The 22,909-nt window shown below is 42.3% G+C and overlaps 1 protein-coding gene across 8 annotated transcripts in view; it reads left to right on the top strand.

Annotated features, from left to right (window-relative positions):
• The window catches only part of LOC125458045 (beta-galactoside alpha-2,6-sialyltransferase 1-like), a 142,655-nt gene that overhangs the window by 84,913 nt on the left and 34,833 nt on the right, over nt 1-22,909 (top strand). For all 8 annotated transcript variants that reach the window (XM_048542931.2, XM_048542927.2, XM_059651034.1 and 5 more), the window contains 2 exons: nt 7,870-8,003; nt 21,282-22,163. In XM_048542931.2, the coding sequence (XP_048398888.1) occupies nt 21,332-22,163 (832 nt within the window). In that variant the 5' untranslated portion in view covers nt 7,870-8,003; nt 21,282-21,331. The remainder of the gene's footprint in view (nt 1-7,869; nt 8,004-21,281; nt 22,164-22,909) is intronic.

Raw genomic sequence — 22,909 nt, forward strand, 5'->3', positions numbered from 1 at the left:
CAGTGATCTCATTTGAAGTGTGTAAGGTTCTAACGGTACTTAACAAAGTAGACACTAAGAGATTGGGCAGCACGGTGGCTCAGTGGTTCTCACTATTGCCCGCAGTGTCAAGGACCCAGGTTTCTCTCCAGCCTCAGATGTCTGTCTGTGTGGAGTTTGTATGTTCTCCCCATGTCTGTGTGGGTTTCCTCCCTAGGTTCAAAAGATGTGCGGGTTAGGTGGATTGGCCATGGAAAATGCAGGATTACAGGTGTAGGTTAGTGGGGTGGCTCTGGTGGGATGTTCTTCAGAGGGTTGATGTGGACTGGATAGACTGAATGGCCTGCTTCCACACTGTAGGAATTCAATAAATGTTTCTGCCAGTCAGGGAATCTAAAAATGCATTGTCTTGGCATAAAGATAAACTAATTAAAGATTTTGAGATAACAAGTTCCTTTACTGAAAAGGTTGTGAATTCTTGGAAAGCTTTGCCAAGGTGGGTTGTAGAATTTCCATCATTGACGACATCAAACGCTGGGATAGACAATTTGAATCAAGGGATATAGGGAATAAGCAAGAAAAGGCAGGTAATGCCCAAGATCAGCCATGACTATGTTACATCATGTAGCAGCTTGACGAGATCCTGCTCCAGTTTCTTGGGCTTTTAATTCATAGAATCTCCACGATATGGAAAGGGATCATTTGGCCTGTCAAATCTGCATGGACCCTCCAGAAACCAACTCACCCTATCCCTATAACCCCACATTTACCTAGGCTGCACATCCCTGGTCACTATGCAACAATTTAGCATGGCCAATCCACCTAATCTGCACATCTTTGGACTGTGGGAGGAAACCAGAGTACACCAATGTGGATATGGGGAGAATGTGCAATCTCTGAAGAGACAGTCGTCTGAGGGTGGAATCGAACCTGGGCCCCTGGTGTTGGGAGGCAGCAGTGCTAACTACTGAGCCAATGTGCCGGCCCAACAGACCTTACATTCCTTAAAAGCTATTCAGTGCCTTCACCCTTCCCACATTGTTGTAAATGTTCAAGCCTACTAGAATACCTGACAGGATTCCTGCTGTAACACAGTTGGCTTAATAAATGGGAAATTAACTCTTCAATACTTGGAGTATAATTGTAATAATTAAAAATTATTATTTTTTGTCCGATGTCAGCACAAAAATGATTGTTGAAACAACCCCTCCCTTCTTGTTCAGCAGAGTCCGACAGTGGATCCATCTGGCAGAGTTAGGCTGACTGATGTCTGGGATCAAGTCATATATATTGTTCAAAATCCTTTGAGAATACACTGTTTCCTGTTTTTGTCTCATAACTGCATTCACTTGACATCCATTTGTAGGTTGTCCTTTCCACGAAATGCCTGTCAACATAAATACTATGCTGATTTTGGAGATGTTCAAAAACATCTCTGAATCAGCTTGTTTGCTGGATTAAATTGAATGAGGTGACTTCTATATAGAATGTCAAGTGATACGTCTCAGAAGTATCCCTCTCTTTAATATCTGTTATGTCACTTTCAAAATGCAGTTCTCAATAACTAAGTTCAACATGTGTGCTCTAGCCAAGCATAAAATGTTCATTGTGGTGGGCAAAAGTATGTTAGTTGTATTTTAGGTTTATCAATTTGACAGAAATAAGTATCCTAGAACCATAGAATTGTCAATTAATCTCAGAAGTGGGAAGAAATTTAAATCTTCTATTTAACTTGTGTAACCATTTTGTTAGTTTCACTTCTAATCAGGATTGACAAATCTAGTCTGGCCCTTACCATTATTAGACAATACTGTAGGCCTGCTATTTTCTACTTGACTTTGTATTAGGACCATTTTCAAAATTATTGCTAAACCTTTTGAGTTGCTAGCTATATTTTTTGTTATTTTCATCACAACGTTTTTTGGCTTCATAAGAGAAAGAACTTGCATTTATTTAATAATCATTGTAACCTAGGACATCACAAATAACTTTACCAATAATTAAGTACCTTCAAATAAAAAGATGCTGTTTTAATTTAGGTGAAAGCAGCAAAAACTTTGTATATTGACAACACCACAACAATGATGAGATAGTTTGTTCAATGACCCTGGTTGTGGTACCAGTCTCTGTTAACAAGGACACTAAAAACTCCTTGTGCTTCAGAATATTGTGCCATGTGATTTTTCTAATATATTCAGCTAAAGGGCAGTGAGAGCCTCGGTTTAAAATTTTATCTGAAAATCTTGTGCCTTTTCAGTGTAGTATTCCTTAAGTATTGCTCTGAAATGTCCAACAGATTATGCACTGAAATCTTTGGAATAGGATTTGAATCTTGCACTTGTGTCATTAGACAATAGAATATGACCAGAAACAAACAACAAACAAATTGAGGAGTTGAAGAAGGTAAATGATGCAGATTGTATTGAAGTGTAGAAGTGAAGTTCGCTTCAGTGAATGGAACAGAGTGTCTGTAATTGGGAAATGGAAGACCTGTGGCTGGCATGCCCTCAGATTTTGCAATTTTGTACTGAAAGCGTTGTGTCAAATAGTACAACTTGTATTTGTTTAGAAACTTTGCAACAGTAAGTCACAACAGCTCTATCAAACAAAACTCGATGCTGAGCCATACCAGGGAATAATCCAGAGTCAAAGAGGAAAGTTTAATGGGCATGTTAGGGAAGGAGTGGAAGGCAGAGCGGGAAGAAGACATAGGGAGAAAAATTCAGGACATTCAGCCTGTGTATGATCCCCAACCATGGGACAATTTCCCAAACAGCCAGAATTGGAGGGTGGCAGAGATTTTGGAGAGTGTATAATTAGATGAGATTACAGAGAAGAGAATGTGAGGCCAAAAAGTGAGTTGAAAGATTTAAATGCAGGCGTTTGCAGGTTATGAACATATGTAGGTCTGTATATGGCAATGGTGAGTAGTACTGGGCTCTTAAACATTTTCTGGCATTGCTACCATGTGCTGGGTCAACGTTTCAGACACTGATACACAGCCACTGTTGCCTTGCAATCGTCAGTGTACCTTCCTATGGCCGGTTGTTGACCACCATTAGCAAGATCTATCTAGTGTCATAGAATCACACAGCATTGGAAACAGGCCTTTTGGTCCAATTTGTCCAGATTTCGCAAACTAAACTAGTCCCATTTTTCTTTGCATTTGGCCCATATCCCTCTAAACTTTTCCTGCTCACGCAACTCTACAAATATCTTTTAAATGATATAAATGTATCTGAATCCACCACTTCCTCTGGCAGTTCATTCCGTGTATGCACCACCCTCTGCGTGAAAAAGTTGCCCCTCAATTTCCTTTGAAACCTTGGCCTTGTCAACTTAAATCTGTACCCTCCAGTTTTTAACTCCTCTGCCCTAAGGAAAAGATCTTATCATGCCTCTCATGATTTTATAAGTCTCTATAAGGTCACCCTTCAATCTCTCTAGTTCTTCCTTTACGAAATGAGAAGCCCTTGAAGTTAACTTTGACAGACAGTTGCATAATGATCTCATGTGATTTACATATGGACCTATAATACTTGGACTCTCAGCAGTCAGGATAGAAATTTTTGTCAAATAATAGCAAAGTGCTGGGGATACTGGATCTCTGAAATACAAGCAAAGTGCTGAGGCAGGTCTGGCAGCACATGTGGAGAGAGAAACAAAGTTAATATTTGGAATCCAATATGACTTCTTCAGAATTAAAGGGCACTGGAAAAATGATAGTTTTCCTACTGGAGGAGAAGGAGGGAGAGAGAGCAAGCGGGTCAGATGGGTCAGATGCCCCAGACCAAAAGATAGAGGAATCGCCAATGACAGTAAGCAGAGATCCAGATGCAGAAGAAGTGTTACTTGGTAGAAAATATGTCAACTCTGCTGAGAGCCAGCCCATGTCAAAGAGACTGGGCCTTTATAGACTTGGTTGAGAGAAGGTGAGTATAATCAAAACAGAGGACAGAGTTCGTGACCTGAAATTGTCACGCTGAGTGTTTAGCTCTGAAAGCTGTAAGGTGTCTCAGCATAAAATGAGGGACTGCTTCTCCAGCCTGTGTGGGTCTTTGCAGGAATATAACAGCGGGCTTAGGACAGAAATGTTAGACTGAGAGCAAGATGAGTTAATTAAAATGGTGAGTGACCTGATAGTTTGCATCATCCTTGAGGGCAGAGTGGAGTTGTTGTGCAAAGTGGTCACCCAGCATTTGGTCTCACCAATGCAGAGGATACTTCTTTGGGAGCAGTGAATAGATGTTTTTGTTTTCTGAGCTATCTACCCTGGGAGTAGATTCTGAGGATGTTATATTTCTTGGGTAATGTAAGCTTGTGGTGATATTGCTGGAATAGTAATGTTGACGATTGGAGTAATCCAGAGAACACAAATTCACATTCCACATTGGCTGTTTGGAGAACTTGGATTCAGTTTATTAATTATAGATGAAACAACTTAAGCTGCCTGCACTGAGGTCATCGCCTTGAAGAACACTTGTGGTGTTGTTCTGGGGCTGGGATGATTGGTGCAAACCCACGAAAACTACCTTCCTTTGTGATAGGAATGACTTAAGCTGTTGCATAGTTCTCCTCTGAGTCCCATTGGCTTCAGTTTTGTTTGGGTTCCTTGGTGTTGTACTAGTCGAATGCAGCCTTGATGTTAAGGGCTGTCATTCTCACCTCACTACTTGAATGCAGCATATATGTCCGTGTTTGAACGCAAGCTGTAATGAGGTTAAGAGCTGAGTGGCCCTGGCGAAACTGACTTTCAGTGAGCAAGTCATTGTTGAGCCTGTGCTGCTGAAAGTATTGCCAATCACAATTCCCACTATTTTTCTGATGGCTGAGAGAGACTGTTAAGGCTCTAATGGGCTCTAATTTGTCCTTTTTATGTACAGACCACACCTGTATAATTTTCCACATTACTGAATGAACGATTCTTGTAGCTGAACTGGAAGAGCTTGGATAGGGTCGTGTTTGGTTCTGGAGCTCAAGTCTTCAGTGCTATTGCTGCAATAGTGAGAGGGCCCTTAGCCTTTGCAGTATCCAGTGCCCAGGTATTTCTTGATGTCACGTGACATAAATTGAATTAGTTGAAAACTGGCACCTGAAGACCTCAGGAGAAGATCATGGTGGATCATCCACTCGGCCCCAACTGGCTGAAGATGGATGCAGCTGCTTCAGCTTCATCGTGTGCACTGATGTGCTAACCCCACCACTCTGTGACAGGCAGAATAGTGAGGATGAAGTAAAATAGACTTTCCTTCTCGCCTACTGCAGACCTAGTCTGCCACCAATATCTTTTAGGGTTCAGTCAGTAGAAGTGCTGCTGGGCCACCCTTGGTGCTGATCGTTGAAATCCCTCCCCACCCAGACTATATTCTGTGCCCTTGCCATCCTTGTTGATCCTTCGATTGGTGCTCAACCAATGGAGTAGAACTGAGCCACCTCTGAGGAGGGAGGCTGTATTGCTCATGTTTCACCTGATACTACGAGACTTCATGGGGAATAGCGTCAAAGTTGAGGACTCACAGGCTAACTATTTTCTGACTGTGTACATCTGGGCTGTGACCTGTGGGTGGGAAAATACATACCTGGTGATGATGGTGGTATTGTGTGGGATATTGTCACTAATTGTCTGTGTATGCTTCAATAAGATATGCATTGTACGAAGAGGTACGGACTGGGACATTCTTGAAAGCCTGGGCAATAGAATCAATATAAGTTGTTTAAAAAATCCTAACATGCAAGATATATGTTGTGTTTCCCTCGGTTAAACCTTGCTTTGTGGTTGCAGCAAGACTGCAAACTGTTTGGCTTGTCCTGTGCTTTCCAACGGTGATATCAAAATAGGTCAGGGGAGCAAACATCTGATGTATTACAGGACCATCCCATTTCTTCTCCCCTCATTGTCCTGCACTCCTCAGTGTTTCTTCCCAGCATGGCTTTTGTGCTAGATTTCAGATAATGTTATGCTTCTAGCTTTGGTACTTACTGCACCTGCGCATCTGTAGCATCACCTCATGTCTATCTGGACTTAGATTGGAAGAAAGCTTGGGGGAAGGCACTGGAGAATGGCCTTCGAGCTAGGTCTCATTGAGTTTTTACTTAAGTTGCAGGCAAGCGCCCAAGAAATGGGCCCATGGCCTAAGGGAGATACTGGGTTTGTGACTGAGCAGCCCTGAGCCGGACGGATGGGGAATTAATGCAGTAACCTTGCAATCCACTAGGGCAGTCAGGGATTCAGAAAGCATCATGAGTGGTTTGGGAAATGTAGTGATTAGAACCAGGTTGCCCTTATTGACTACAAGGTCATTGATTGGGGTTGTTAACCTGGGCCAATCAGGAAAGCCCTGGTTTACCAATGTAACCAGGAGATTAGAATCTCCTCAGTATAGGGGACAGACACTGAGCTGGGTAGCCTCAGCCAGTGTACTATATGCTAGTGAAATAAAGGATGACTTGGTGATGAGACTCAGCCTCTGTGTAGTTAGAACATAGAACATAGAAAAATACAGCACAGTACGGGCCCTTCGGCCAAAAATGTTGTGCCATGGAATAATCCTAATCCAAAAATAAAATAACCTAACCTACATTCCCCTCAATTCACTGCTATCCATGTGCATGCCCAGCAGTCGCTTAAATGTCACTAATGACTCCGCTTCCATGACTACCACTGGCAAACTATTCCATGCGCTCACAACTCTCTGGATGAAGAACCACCCTCTGACATCTCCTCTATACCTTCCTCCTAACACCTTAAAACTATGACCCCTCGTGGCAGTCAATCCTGCCCTGGGGAAAAGTCTCTGGCTAGCGACTCTATCCATGCCTCTCATTACCTTGTATACCTCGATCAGGTCACCTCTCTTCCTCCTTCTCTCCAGAGAGAAAAGTCAACCTCTCCTCATAAGACAAGCCCTCCAGTCCAGGCAGCATCCTGGTAAACTTCCTTTGCACCCTCTCCAAAGCCTCCACATCTTTCCTATAATAGGGCGACCACAACTGGACACAGTATTCCAAGTGTGGTCTCACCAGGGTTTTGTAGAGCTGCAGCATAACCTCACGGCTCTTAAACTCGATCCCCCTGTTAATGAAAGCCAAAACACCATATGCTTTCTTAACAACCTTATCCACCTGGGTGGCAACTTTGAGGGAGCTATGCACTTGAATACCAAGATCCCACTGTTCCTCTACACTGCCGAGAATCTACATGCAGTATTTAATTTCGACCTTCCATTAGTTACTGAAGTTACTTCAGTCATGACGATATTTCTCTGAAAGGTGTGCTGACATTCTGAGTTTCTTAAAGGTAAAAGAAAGGAAAGCAGAAAAATCCAATATAACCAGGAAATTAGAATCTCCTCCGTTCAAGTGACTGGTTCTGAGCTGGCTGACTACAGCCAAGAGTATGGTGCACAAGTAAATAAAGGATGACTTGGTGACAGGATACCAACCTGTGTGCAGTATCCATTCAGTGACAGGCTCACAGGGTGGGATTTAGAGTCCAGGATACAGTCTCCTTACCCCCTAGGCTCTCATGGTGTGGACAGGCACTCCCCAGTGCAAAATCAACCACCTGTCCCAGTCCGATGCCTCACAATAAAGAATACAATTTATTCCAAAGATAAAATTAAAAAATAAAGCACAGAGATAAAAGGTTTTAAATTATGTGCACAATGGAAAACTGTAGCAATCAGATTCTCATCTGGTCTGCATTAGGCTTCCTGATGACTACCTTACTGATTGTGCTCGGTAGCTGCGATTTTTGTGCGTGAATGTTCCATTGGACAGGTAACTAAGCACTGCAGTACATTACAAAACTACTTGCTACGTGTGTGTTAAATGTATGTGTGATTCTACCTATTGCTGACTTTAAGAACTCGGTGTTATTTCTTCTTTCAGGTTTTGGCTTTGGAGTCCCTAAACTTCAGGTAGTGTCGAAACTGAAGACTAACTGCACAGTGGCAGACACATGTTTGACACCACAGTTGAAGTTCGAGCATGTTGCAGAGATGGCAAATGACCTTGTTTTGTGTGTAAGTCCTTTTACATTGCCTTAAATGCCACTGTCCTTCCATGCTTCAATAAGGGAAAATAGGGTAGTTCTCATAAAAATTCAGTGAGAATAGCGGGTGAAAAGAAGAGCCTGTGGGGGTAGCATTAAGATGAATGGAGAACTAACACTTTAACACTTTTTTTCAATTAAATAGAAGTGTTAAAAAACACTTTCAAAGGTCTAATGCTAACTGCCTGTTATAATGAAAAACTTTAGATTGGTTTCCGATAGCTAAATCCCATCTTTGACTCATTCATAACGACTGCTGGTGCAAATTTCACTGTATCTCAATAATCCCAGCAGTACAGTGGCAGCAGTAACTGGAACTGTTTGCAAGCAATTCCATGTGCCTTAAGTCCCAGCGGTCAAGACCAGGTAAGTGTGGCAGTCTCATGGCAGGGCAGGGAGGTGAGATTCAAGAATGTGGGAAGAGAGAAAGGATGGAGCATTTAGTTGAAAGAGACCACTCGGGGGCAGGGGGAGATGTGAAGACCTTTTGTGGGAGTTACCAAAAGGGGTTAAAAAAAAGTAGTTATTGCTCAGTTACAACTCAATGGCAGCTTACTGCTGCCTCAGACCTCACAACCTTAAACTATCAGCTGCGCACCACCACCTGCTGACATCCCCACTTTGACAAGCCCTGGATTCGGATGTGGTAGGAGAATGGGGACAGGGCTTTGGTGGAGGGTGTGGATTGATGAATTTTGGAAATGCAGAAAATATAGGATGGAAATGTGAGGATGGTCAGTTTAAGGTGCAATGAAAATACATAATTTTAACCTTTATTTTCAGAAATGAGGGGAATGAAGAATGACATAGACCACGCAAAATTAAATTCAGGTGAAAATCTTAAAGTGTAGGAAATAAAGGGATTGGATAATGGGAATGAGTGAGGGGAAGGGATGATGGGATAAGTAGAATGAGAGAAGCTTGTTTTTCCAAAGTGCTTTTTGAAATCAAGAGTTCATCAATGTATACCGTACTTCCATTTTATTTGTTTGGGATTGATTCAGTTTCGATAAATCCATCTGTTACTTGTAGAAATAAATTCATGGTGAGGATATTAGAAACAATTCTTAGGATCATCAACTTACCTTTTGCACATTCTGATCTGCCTGTACGGCACGCGAAACAAAATATTTCATTGTACCTAGGTACATGTGTCAATAATAAATCAAATTAACTTATTAGGATGGGCCACGAAGCTCATTCAACAGCGAAGAAAGCAAAGTTAGTTCTTCAACAAAGAAAAAAAGGCCACAATTCAGAAATCACCTATAAATCAGGTGAAAACAAGGTATCAAGCCATTGCTGTTAAAATAAAACCACTTATAATATTTATAATCAACTCACCTAATCAGTAACAGCGTACCTGAACCAAAAAGCCTAAAAACTGATCACCAGTGAAGGGAGTAATAAATGCAAAATTTTGCACCATCTTCTACACAGACTAAATTTCATTTAACAGAACAAAAACTGGAGATCCACGTTGTAGGTTGCAACTGAATGAAAAGAACTAAATCAATGTTTTACTGGTACTTTTCATCAGAACTGTATTTGATACATTTTTTCTAATAAGTCACTGTCTGATCATTTCAATCCATCAGTTCATGTATTTTATCAAATGAAAGAAGAATGTATCTAAGGACTTACTATAAGGCTGGTTAGAATTTCATAGATTCTTATGCATGCATTGTTTGTAGATAAGGCAAAAAGATAAAATTCTACTCTAAAATGTTGCATTTCTGTCAATAAATTACTATAAAATCTTGCATTCTGGTTGATTGAGGGAATTATTTTGAAGAGATGATGTATTTGTAATTACAAGTGGTGTTATCAAAGAGAACAAATGAGATTGTAGCACTTTGACTGAGAATTCAGATGAATTTGGGAATTCAGAATCCAGTATGAACTCTAATATGATTGTTAAATTTGACAAGCCACAATTACAAATAAAGTATGTGTCAGTATTATTTGAAATAGCTACTTCTGTTGTTTCTTTTAATTTTGGCCATGGTTTTGATGTTGTATATTTTCTGTAAGGCTATCTTTCAAAGCACTGGATAACACCTCAGGGTTACTTTTGACTTGCTTTGTTTGTCAACCACAACATTACCAAAATGGAGTTGGTAACTTTATTGTACCATAATGGTGACAATTGGCCAACTCCATTTCAAAAGAATCCTATATCTTGTTGGTGCCTGCAGTAATGTCCTTCTCAAGCTTTAGTATGATGAACTTTGCCAGGAGTCTGTTTATTATTGGAATAAGCAGCAGCCGAGTTCAACACACTGCTCAGTCCCCTGAGATCCATTGCTATTTTCACTGCGCTCCACTCTGTGTGGCTAACAACTGTAAATCATTACTGAAGGTGACTGACTCAGTCGGCAGACAGCCACAGCATCTGTGCTGTGATCAGTGTCAACATCACAGCACTGATTTTTTTTTTCATTCATTTGTGGAACATGGGCATCGCTGGCTGGCCAGCATTTATTGCCCATCCCTAGTTGTTCTTGAGAAGGTGGTGGTGAGCTGCCTTCTTGAACCACTGCAGTCCTCCAGCTGTGGGTCAACCCACAATGCTATCAGGGAGGGAATTCCAGGATTCTGACCCAGCAACAGTGAAGGAACGTGATATATTTTGAGGTGAGTACGGTGAGTGTCCTGGAGGCGAACTTAAAGGAGGTGGTGTTCCCATGTATCTGTTGCCCTTGTACTTCTAGATGGGAGTGGTTGTCAGTTTGGAAGCTGTTGACTGAGGATCTTTGGCGAATTTCTGCCATGCATCTTGTAGATCGTACACACGGGTGATGGAGGGAGTGGATGTGTGTGGATGCAGTGCCAATCAAGTAGGCTGCTTTGTATTGGATGGTGTCAAGCTTCTTGAGTGTTGTTGGGGCTGCAATTCAGGCAAGTGGGGTGTATTCCATCACACTCCTGACTTGTGCCTTGTAGATGGTGGACAGGCTTTGTGAGTCAGGAGGTGAGTTACTCGCTGCAGTATTCCTAACCTCTGGCCTGCTCTTGTAGTCATTGTGTCTGTGGAGAGTCCAGCTGGGTTTCTGGCCAATGATAACCCCCAGGATGTTCATCGTGGGAGGATTCAGTGATGAATGTCCTGCCACTGTCAGCCAAGTCAACTTTGGCCTCGACTTTCTTTGTCATTGGATCCTTTCAGGGATCAGTTACAGAATGTGCCTTGCCAAACGGAGTGATTGTATCACCTGGCTAACAGATGCCCCTTGTGCCAAAGCTGTACATCAGACCCAGTGCGCAATTGATGGTCCATTGCAGGTGGTTCCACATCTGAGGTTTTTCCACCATTATGATTTCCCCAGGGACAAGATCATCCTGCACTCTACCCATCAGATCACTCAGTGACCTCTCAGTGAGCTCTAGCCACAGGAACAGCTTCCACTCCCTCAACCTTAAACTGGTCTGCAAACGCAACAAAAGCTTTCTCTAGGTGTACACCTGCATTTCTGGTAGCTGCCACAACTCCTTCATCCTCTTCCAATCCACCATGTCACTTTAACCCTTAAGTGTGTAGACAAATCCAAAGAGCCAGAACCAAAACAAACCCTTTGCGGAGGTGGCTACTGATCCAGGTTGCATGAAGTTGATAAAACAAATGCTACCTGCTGAACAGGGCAAGATGACCATACTGAGTGGGTCATCAGGCTTCAGATGATGTCATTCCAGTGTCTACATTTGTTAGACAGCACCCTCCAATAATCTCTGTCAAGATTTCAATTGTTGTGCTGGTTTGCTGCATATTCTATAGCCTGGCCCTTCAGAAGAGTGTGAAACTTGTGGGTGGTGAGATACCTCTTTCTGCTCTGTTTGGGAGAAGGGCCTGCCTCCTGTACTTCATAGCCTCCAGGATTGAATCCATGTTGGCATTGATGATGCCCAATGAGAAGGAATCAGGCCTCTAGCTCTCTGTGGCATTTCATTGTCCCTCTGATGCTATGGAAAGTTTTGGGACATACCGCAAATTCCTCCCCCAGTAAAACCAGCAGTGTCAGTGATGGGGAGTCTGTGGAGCGTCTTGGTGAGACCCATCTCCAGTCCCACTCTCACTGGCTGTAGATGAACAGAAATCCTGTGTCCATAAGAAACCAAGGCTCACCCTGTTCAAATCTAAACTTTTCAGCATGTTTCTGACCCAAAAAAACAAGCCTGGCTTCTGCTTCCCATCTCTAATTAGGCTCCATATGTGCTTTGTTTCTGCCTCTGTCAAGTTGTCTGGGATTCTTTTCAAGTTGGTGTTTTCTGTTGAAAGATTTGAAATGTTACTGAGCCACATCTGAGAATGCAGACTTGCTAAAGTCACAATGCGGGAGGGGAAGTTGTTTTCATTGCAGACCTCACATGCTACTTGGCTGTTAATGAAGTCAAACTGATTGTTTCTGAGAGTGTGCAGATGCACCTAAATTAACTGGAAAAGCTAATGCAATTGCATCTTTCGTTTTGCATTTTCTCTCAAGGTTTCCATCTTCAATTACACATAAGTTACAATCTGTGCTAACTTAACTGCTTTTATTTATTATGAAATAAGAACTTCAAATACTTGAGTCAGAAAAAGCCTAGTGAACCCTCAGGTCTGATCTGCCATTGTACAATACCGTAGCTGATCTGGCCTTCACCTTTTCATTCTGCTCTCCTCCCTGCGGTTCATGAAACTCTCTCATTCAGTCTCACAGAAATTCAGTGACCCAGACTCCATGGCTTTTGGGATAGAAAATTCGAAAGGTTATTGACTCAGATAAATTCTTCCCCGTTTCTGTCTTTAACAGGAGACTCCTCGATCTGAAATGGTGGGAGCAGTCTTCCATTAAGGAGGCTTTGTGTGGTGGGATCTGCCCAATTAGAGATTTGTCACCTTTTTTCAGGGCTGGATCAGAATTTCTTGTGGTTTTCAGTTCATTAGCCACACATGCAAGTGGGTTGTTTTGGGATTTAAGTAGTGATATGTACGGGAGAGGGAAAGATATTCTGGTCCTTGCCAGTGCTTTCTGTACTGAAGGTCTGAATGCCATATTTAGAAACCCTCTGATGCCTGCATCATCACAGGAGCCTGTTTTGTTCACCCTTCCTGCCTTGGAACTGGCCCCCATTCTCCACACCCGCCCCCACCCATCTTCTCACTGCAGCAACAACTCATCAGAGGGAAGACAGGAGCTTCTCTTTCCCAGCAATAACAGTAGAAAGCTCCCAAATTCCACCCCCTATCACACACTGGCTTGCTACCCCGAGGTAACAGCCCAGGTCAGTGACCGTAGGCTTCAGAGGAGATCTGGAACCCGGTGCACGAGCACGATGAACCATCTCCTGCATTCTGTAAAGCTACATGGCTCTATTTACTCACTGCACGAGGTGATCTCTCAGTCTGGTGCTTTTGCAAGGGGACGTCAGACAGCATGATTGCCTCAACACCACATGGGGTGTATGCATCTGTGTGATGAGGGTATATCCTGTTTCTGCAGTAGACCTTCAGCAGACTACAAACTGAGTCCCAGAAGGATAATCAGCACGGTCAGCAGGTCATAGCAGTGAGCAGTTTATAGAGGTCAGCAAGCTGTGGCCATCTCAGCTGACAGGGCGCTGCTGAGACAAAGAAAAAAGATAAGACACACTAGTCAGATCCTTCTTCGTCATTTCAAAATTGCACTCCAATACGAGCAATGCATTCATTTCCAAGTGTTAGCTTCTTTTCACCTGAAGCAAGACCCATAATCATGCTCCCTACCCCCTTCAGGAGCCTGTGGTTGTTTGCTCAGGTATAGTAAGACACAAGTGGCTGATTATTTGAGCTTGTGAATGCAGTTTGATCACGTATGGAAGACAAGGAGCTTTTGAAGGCACATGGGTGGCACACCTGTTTCTTCAATGTACATTGTGTGCACATTGATAAATATGCATTCGCTCACACAGCTGCATCCTCTAACAGTCGAACAACAACGCTGCAGCTGATCTCTAACCAGGGAGGGCTCAGGACCTGGCTTGTCTATCCACTCTCAAAAATTGTACATGCACGTATTGTGATCAAACTGAAGTTTTGTCTTTCTTTTTAGTCAGTGGGGCAAGATTGCCTACAGCAGCAGGGAGACTGCCCAGGCTGCAGGTGGAATATTGGATATACAGAGGAAGTCTGCAGAGCTGACAGGGGTTGGCAGTAAATGTGCCTGTGCAGATATCTGTCTAACTCTCTTACAGGAAGCAGTGAGGGACCCTGCAGTCTGTACAGACAAAAGTCAGAAAATGGGTTATGCAGGGACTGTTTGCATTTTGTGTCTAATGTTTTCTACAATATAGGAAATAAGGGAAACCAGAAGAGGAGGAAGCAGAAAACACCACACTCTGCACACTGCAGCAGCAGCATCATTTCTCTCTGATAGCTCAGAGACGCATGGTCTGGTGTTCAGCTGAAGCCGCACCTCTGAGATAAGCAGGTTGAGTTACCCCGACCTCCCTTCAGAGGGTCCTTCATCTCAAGGAGACGGCAGGCATTCAGAAGGAGAAGGAGCTACAGCCAGACAGACTGGACTGTCCCTTTACCTGACATCTGCCAGTGGCCCCAATGCCTGCAACAGGTCTGTGTGATGAGGGTATATCCCCTTTCTGGAGGAGACCTTCAGCAGGCTACAAACAATGAGTTCCAGAAGGACAATCAGCACGGTCAGCAGGTCATAGCAGTGAGCAGGTCAGTAAGCTGTGTCCATCTCAGCTGACAGGGCGCTGCTGAGACAAAGAAAAAAGATGAGACACACTAGTCAGACCCTTCTTCGTCATTTCAAAATTGCACTCCAATACGAGCAATGCATTCATTTCCAAGTGTTAGCTCCTTTTCACCTGAAGCAAGACCCATAATCATGCTCCCTACCCCCTTCAGGAGCCTGTGGTTGTTTGCTCAGGTATAGTAAGACACAAGTGGCTGATTATTTGAGCTTGTGAATGCAGTTTGATCACATATGGAAGACAAGGAGCTTTTGAAGGCACATGGGTGGCACACCTGTTTCTTCAATGTACGTTGTGTGCACATTGATAAATATGCATTCGCTCACAGTGCTGTTGCATTTGCTGTACTCCCAGTAAGCTGCTGGATGCTGACTTTGTTGCTGAAAGGATTATCTTCATCAGAAAGTGATACTGGTGTTCCATCAGGACACTTTTTATTGTGTCATCAACAGCGTGTATCAATAATGCAATTTCCATGACCCAGCATGGACCCAACATTGTATCAGAGATAATGGGAACTGCAGATTCTGGAGAATCTGAGATAACAAAGTGTGGAGCTGGACGAACACAGCACAAAAGCTCCTAAGATGCTGCTTGGCCTGCTGTGTTCATCCAGCTTCACACTTTGTTATCATGGACCCAACATTTGTGGATTGCAGTTGAAGCCCCCAAGATTGATTTTTCAGGAACGGTGGCCTTGTCTGATAACATTGGCCTAAGGAGACAATCTGAAAGTGTGATGTGGAAACTGTTGTCAACTTATAAGTAATGGAGAAAACTGGATGGACTCTGCAGAATGCAGGAGAGAGTGATCCTCCTTGGGCGGGGATCTCCATTGCTGTATAAAACACTCTCACTGGGAGAGGTAGACAATGTATTAGAATTTGAAGAACTTCATTTTCTTGGGGAGATACGAGGGAACTGTTTGGCTCTGTCCTGCCCATGCTGTAGTGGAAGCACAACCACAAAGGATGCCACATGATTGCAGTGGCACCGTCAGGGAATCTGCCAAGTTTGTTGTGACTCACTTGGGGAACTATATTGATTCTTACTGCCAGGGACACCATAAAAGTTAAAATGATGTAATCAATGTGTACAAAGTCAGGCGACTGTCTGTGTGGAGTTTATATATATTCTCCCCATGACTGTAAGGGTTTCCTCCAGGTGCTCCAGTTTCCTCCCAGAGTGCAAAGATGTGCAGGTTAGATAGGGATTGGCCATACTATATTGCTCTGTGGCGTCCAGGCTAGATGGATTAGCCATGGTAAACTTGGAGGTACGGTGAGGTGAGGGAGTGAGTCTGGGTGGGATGCTCTTCAGATGACCTCCATCTGCACTGTAGGGATTCAGTGAAAACATTGACAGGTCCATGTATTTAACAGGAGTTACCATTTAATACAAATAAGTGAATTCTAATCACAAACACCTATGAAATGTCAACATATGACTGTATTAGTTAAAACACTTACCACCTTTTTAAAGCCCCTACAGACGTAGACCAAAAGAAAAGTGAAAGGAATAGAGGAAAAAAAACTAACACAGTTCATTAGCACCAATCTACAGACTTAGATGAAGTGTTCATTTACCTTCCGAAGACCTTGTGAGATGTGAACAGGCAGGGAATAGAGTGATACAGACCATGTGCAAGCAGATGAGATTAATTTAGAAATGTCATTGTGATCGGTGCTGACACAATGGTCTGAAGGGCCTGTTCCTGCACTGTAATATTCTGTGATAATAAAATGTGAGGCTGGATGAACACAGCAGGCCAAGCAGCATCTCAGGAGCACAAAAGCTGACGTTTCGGGCCTAGACCCTTCATCAGAGAGGGGGATGGGGGGAGGGAACTGGAATAAATAGGGAGAGAGGGGGAGGCGGACCGAAGATGGAGAGTAAAGAAGATAGGTGGAGAGGGTGTAGGTGGGGAGGTAGGGAGGGGATAGGTCAGTCCAGGGAAGACGGACAGGTCAAGGAGGTGGGATGAGGTTATTAGGTAGCTGGGGGTGCGGCTTGGGATGGGAGGAAGGGATGGGTGAGAGGAAGAACCGGTTAGGGAGGCAGAGACAGGTTGGACTGGTTTTGGGATGCAGTGGGTGGGGGGGAAGAGCTGGGCTGGTTGTGTGGTGCAGTGGGGGGAGGGGATGAACTGGGCTGGTTTAGGGATGCAGTAGGGGAAGGGGAGATTTTGAAACTGGTGAAGTCCACATTGATGCCATATGGCTGCAGGGTTCCCAGGCGGAATATGAGTTGCTGTTCCTGCAACCTTCGGGTGGCATCATTGTGGCAGTGCAGGAGGCCCATGATGGACATGTCATCAAGAGAATGGGAGGGGGAGTGGAAATGGTTTGCGACTGGGAGGTGCAGTTGTTTGTTGCGAACTGAGCGGAGGTGTTCTGCAAAGCGGTCCCCAAGCCTCCAGTTCCCTCCCCCCATCCCCCTCTCTGATGAAGGGTCTAGGCCCGAAACGTCAGCTTTTGTGCTCCTGAGATGCTGCTTGGCCTGCTGTGTTCATCCAGCCTCACATTTTATTATCTTGGAATCTCCAGCATCTGCAGTTCCCATTATCTCTGTCATATTCTGTGTTCTGTTCTCCAAAGTCCCTCCTTCAGATTCTCATTTGTTTGCTGAAGATAGACGTTCGTCGTTTAGTTTCACAGTTGCTGGTTAGAGGCAGCAGCTTACAGCAAATGGTGGGAGAAAATAACTGACTACCTTCAGGCCTGAGCTAGAGGTAAGACTTTGTGTCTTACAGTGGCAAAAGATTTTCCAGATTGTATCATTCACATGCAGAAGTTGCACAGGTAGCCAGGAGCTGATCAGAGAGTTGTGTCAGGCTGACGACCTTTGGCAGTCACAACTGGTCAGAATTGTACAAACCAGTCAGTGAACTATTGCCAGCTGAATCCCACTCTACACACATATCCCAGGACCATACATACAGAAAGGCTTTCCAACACCTGCAATCACTGAGGTTGGAGAACTGTATTGCAAAACTTTAGCCTGTCAGCAGGCAAGTGAATTTTGGCATCTTGCCCAATTAATTTATCTTGCTCACCATCTTTTTGCCACCTTCAGGAAAGGAAGGCTCTGCCTTGTGTTCTAGACTCCTCCTTGAGAGGAAACGTTCTCTCAGCGTATACCCTGGGAAGCCTCTTCAGCATCTTTATACGTTTCAGTAAGATGAAAGTTTACGTCTGGGCAGTAAACCTAAGAAAATTCTTGAATATGCAAATGAGAATCAAAGGTGTAACTAATGAATTCCCTCACAGTCAGTTTATAGTATGTTGAATTCTTCTAGTATTGTGAATATTGTGATAGTGAACATTTGTCAGTGAAAAGATGCCAAGAGGAAGGAGCGACAAGGTATAGAAAGAATTGAGACACAAATGGCAAGAGCACAAATACTACTTTAGAAAAAGCAGGTGTAGGGATGAAACAGAGCAGCTTTGCATACGGTACTGGCATGTCAAGGAATATAAATCAGATTAATCAACTGGAGTGCAAGTGACAAATTGGAATAGTGACTATACCAGACTTGATGTGGGCCAGATTGCAAACTGAATATTTCCTGCTACAATGCATTCAGGAGACATGGCAAAAAATGACAGGGCTGTGAAGAAAATATTAATTAGGAAACCCCGCACTTTTACATCATAATAATGTTCAAAAAGATGCAAAGACTGAAGCTATTTCATTGGAGATGGGTACAGAAAAAGGAACTGTTATGTTGCTGGGCGTTTACTTTTTACGAAATAGTCAGAAGGAGATAGAGGAGGGAATATGGGCAAGTTCCAGGGTAATACAAAAAAAATGGAATAATAGTAGTTGTAATAGGGAGCATCAATTCTCTTGATACGAACTCGGGGGCAAAAACAGAATAAAAAGTATAAAAGCATATCAATTCTCAACATACACGCAATACTAATCAATAGTTTTCTCGTCTGATAAGGAAAGAGAAGTGATGGATCTAGTCTGCGGAATGAAACAGGGTAACTGAACAGTCCTTGGATAAGCATATGGATGATGATGGGATAGTGTCAGGGAATGGGCTTAGGTTAGTTCACAGATCGGCGCAACATTGAGGGCCAAACGGCCTGTTCTGCGCTGTATTGTTCTATGTTCTATATGTGATACAGTGGGCAACTTCTGGATAATGATGATCATAAAGTAATTAATGAAAGGAACACATTAGGAAATGAACCATAAACTTCCTTTAAAGTGGAAATGGCTCAAGTACATAACAAACGTGTTTCCATAAAAAGAAACAATGGGGCTTCCAAACTAGAGCTTCCTGGAGGACAAAGGATGTAGAAATTAAAATAAAACAGAAGAAGAAGAATTCAGGATACAATTGAAAACTAATCAAAATTCAGAGAAAACAGGGTTAAATTGGAAAAAAATTAGCCGTAAGAGAAGTACGATAAAGAAAATGGCTGATAACGTAAAAAGAATTTAAAAGATTTGAAATTAGAATATAAAAGGGCAACCGTTGACTAAAGCTGACTGAGTTTTTTCTAAATTAAAGGCAGTTACAGAAGAATTGCTGGTATTTACTGCATACCATAGATAAATGCAAATTGGAGACCACTTAAGAGTGAATAAAACTAATTTGGATTAGAAATGAGAGATTATGAGAAAATAAGAAAAAATTATTGAGTGGGCTAGGAGAAAATTAGAAAAGAAACTTAATAAAACATGAAGAATGGTAGGATCTTTTACAAGTAAATCAGTGAAACTGTAATTATTAACAGTGAGGTAGAACCTTTTGAATGGTGAGAACTAACTTTTTATAGATGATAATTCAATAAAAAAAAATAGAATTCAGGATCTTGGCTAGAGAGGATATTGGAGAGGAAGTGAGTTTCCAAGGAATTAAAAGCATCGATAGATCTGAAGGATAGAGAGGAAAATATTTAAACATTAGTTAATTTGTTTTCCCTTTAAAGTTTGCCCTTCCTTCCATGTTTGCCAGAATTTTGCGGTGAGTTTGATGAATAGTTGTTAGAAGTGGGTCTGTGGGGTGAGGTAATGTTAAACCCTCCACTGACCTCAGCAACATGTGACCCAAGTGACTTTAACTCACAGTTCATTCTCTGCCCCTAATCAAATCCAAACAGAATCTACCTACACTCAAACAGCAGTGATTCAAGGCAGCTTTTCTCCCCTTTCTCAAGGACAACTAGGGATGGACAGTAGACTCTAGCCCAGCAAGACCCATAATCCACAAATGAATTTAAAAGAAAGGTTGATGTTTATAATGATAATGCTGTTGTAATGTTCGAATTGACAAACTAGTGTTTCATTTGAGAACAGTGAAAGGGAACAGCCTTTCTAAGGGTGGAGGAACATAAATAGTTCTTGAAGGTGCATGTGATCAGAAAAAGACAAGGGTTTTCAGCATATTAACCTCTGAACAGAAGAAATAGGATGCCAGACACATGGTTGAACCCTTTTATTTTCCAGAACACCATATCCCATGAAATGGTTCACATCTGGAAAAAAGGTAGTGGTGCTGCTAGTGATATATTTGCTTTGAATAGTACTCTCATAACATCTGCTAAAGTGGTTTTTTTCTTGTTATACTCTTGAAGTTTCATCCAGTTCTGTTTTTTTTAAGTAACAGTAAGTTTTCTTCAAAACTCCAGCTTGGTGAGATCCTTCTCCCTCACTCCAATTTCTGAGAGAGGCTTTTGTCTGGGGCCTTTTTCTTTATTATTTCCTGGGAGGTGGGTGTTACTGGAAAAGCCAGCAGTTGTTGCCAATCCCTAATTGTCCTTGCACTGAACATAAGTCTACTTCAGAGGGCAGTTAATAGTCAACCACGTTGCTGTGGGCCTGCAGTGAGATGTAGGCCAAATAGTTTCTGTTCCTACAGAACATTTGTGAACCCAGTGGGGTTTTACAACAATCAAGGTAGTTTCATAGTAACTATTACTGAGACAAGCTTCAATTCCAAATGTACTAGTTGTATGTAAATTCCATGGTGAGGCTTGAATTTATTGTACCAGGACCATTAGCGTGGGCCTTCAGGTTATGAGTCCAGTGATATTACGACTGTGCTACCATAACTGCGCAACAAATTTATTTGAAACTGAATGGAAACATTTGTACCTTAACATGTTGCTCAATGAACCGTCCGTCAACTGTGGAAATTTTAACCACTTTGTTCATTTGGCGAAACAGAGCATTAAAGAAATTTGCTTTTGTTCAAAATTGTAAGTTTATATTTCTTTTGTTTTCTCTTCCAACTGTGTTAATAATTTATCCAAAACATTCATAACTCAGAGGGGTGTACTATTATTTGAATTAAGTTGATACCATAAGCAGTTGTTGATAAAATACCAATTTCCTTGATGCTCTTTTGTTTGATGCCAGTGTGGCATACATGCCACTTGTTCCAAAGTACACATTTCTCGCAACCAGTTAGGAGATAATGTCAACAGCTTGGGCTTCTTAAGATTAGCAACTAAAATGAGTAGAAGGAATCTTTTAACTGTGTGACTGCTTTGTTTTGCAGGTCTCCTGACTATCTGGCAAGAGGTAGGTTGAATATATCTGCGGATTAATATGGCTCGACGCGGACTTGGGATTGTGAAGAAAACATTCTTCTTCACAAGTTGCACAGTCCTCTGCCTCTCCATGATATTCTACAAGATATGCTTCCGGAAAGAAAACCTATTGCTCAAAAATGAATTAAATAGCACAGAGTCTGAGAGACTCCAACGCAATTTGATTCACTGGGGTGTACAGGATATACTGCGAGGTAAAGAGGATGTAGTTGGACCCAATCATGAATATTTCACCCACAATTCTTTTTGGAAATCTTTTGAGGCAGTACAGCAAGGTCAGATATATGCTGGAATTATTTTGAAGAACAGCACAGAGAAAGGGTTTAGGAAATCAGAAATCCAGTTTCAAGAAACAACTGTTTCAAACAATCTTCTGCACCCAGCTGTTGTGACCAGACACTTATCTAGGATTCAACAACTGAAGGAAACAACAATAGTTTCCAATACAGCACCGAAATCCACAAAGCAAAAGTTCCTACTTAATAAGCGATGGAATTCGTGGGTGATTTGGAATGAAGACAGCTCTTCAAGCAACCTCAACCGGCGCCTACAGAATGTCAAAAACAATTACGTCTCTATGAATAAATATGCTGTGAACTTCACCGGAAAAAGAAAGTTGAAGAAACTCAGCAGCAAAGAACTGTTATGTGAACTGAAACAGCGAGTCCAAGTAGCATCCATTGAATTTGGAGATGAGTCCTTCACTACCCCTGACTGGCAAAAGTACATTCCAAACAAGAACCTTACCCAAGCACTTGGCCCATTCAATACTTGTGCTGTTGTGGCATCAGCTGGCTCCATCCTCCGTTCGAGGCTTGGAAGGGAAATAGGTGAGTCTAACACAAATCCTCTCACTGTCAAGATTCACTGGTAATGCTTTGTGAATTTTTCTTTCAGACTAGAATAATAAACTGTGAAGACTAGCAACCTAGAATGTCAGAGTGAAGACTGCCATTCTGTGAAGATAATGATTAACTTTAACTTAACTAATGATTAACATCAGCAGATTAACAAATATTGGTGATTGCAGACAAAATGATTTGAAATCTTTTTAACAAAAGTAGAAAATGTTGGAGAGACTCGGATTCTCTTCCACTTGAATCTTTTTTCTAGTTCATGAGTATTATATGGGATGGAAAACCATAACATAGTAATACATTAATTTGCTCAGGTCAGTAATGTTCAGGAAGATTTGAGTTTGAGGCTAGAATTCCTCAGGTCAAATAGCATTCTGCAGCTTTACTGCCTAGTTTGTATTTGAGGGTTTGCTGTCTTATCAATGCTAGTGAATTGCAACACATTATTTTTGTGAATAAAAAGTGGTTTACAGTGGAACTCCACTGGGCTCAGTGCTGTTGCCTTGTTGTTTGTGGTATTTATCAATGATTTAGACAAAAACGAGGGCAACATTATTGGGCAATTACAAATGACACAAAAATTGGCTGAATTGTTGATAGTGAAGAGGGTTGGAATCAGTCATGCAATGATGTCAATAGTTTTGATAGACATAGTTTATTTTGAGTAGATAGAAATAGGGTAATTAGAACATAGAGCAATGCAGCACAGCACAGGCCCT

Source organism: Stegostoma tigrinum, chromosome 14, assembly GCF_030684315.1.
Source record: "Stegostoma tigrinum isolate sSteTig4 chromosome 14, sSteTig4.hap1, whole genome shotgun sequence".
Classification (NCBI taxonomy): Eukaryota; Metazoa; Chordata; class Chondrichthyes; order Orectolobiformes; family Stegostomatidae; genus Stegostoma; species Stegostoma tigrinum.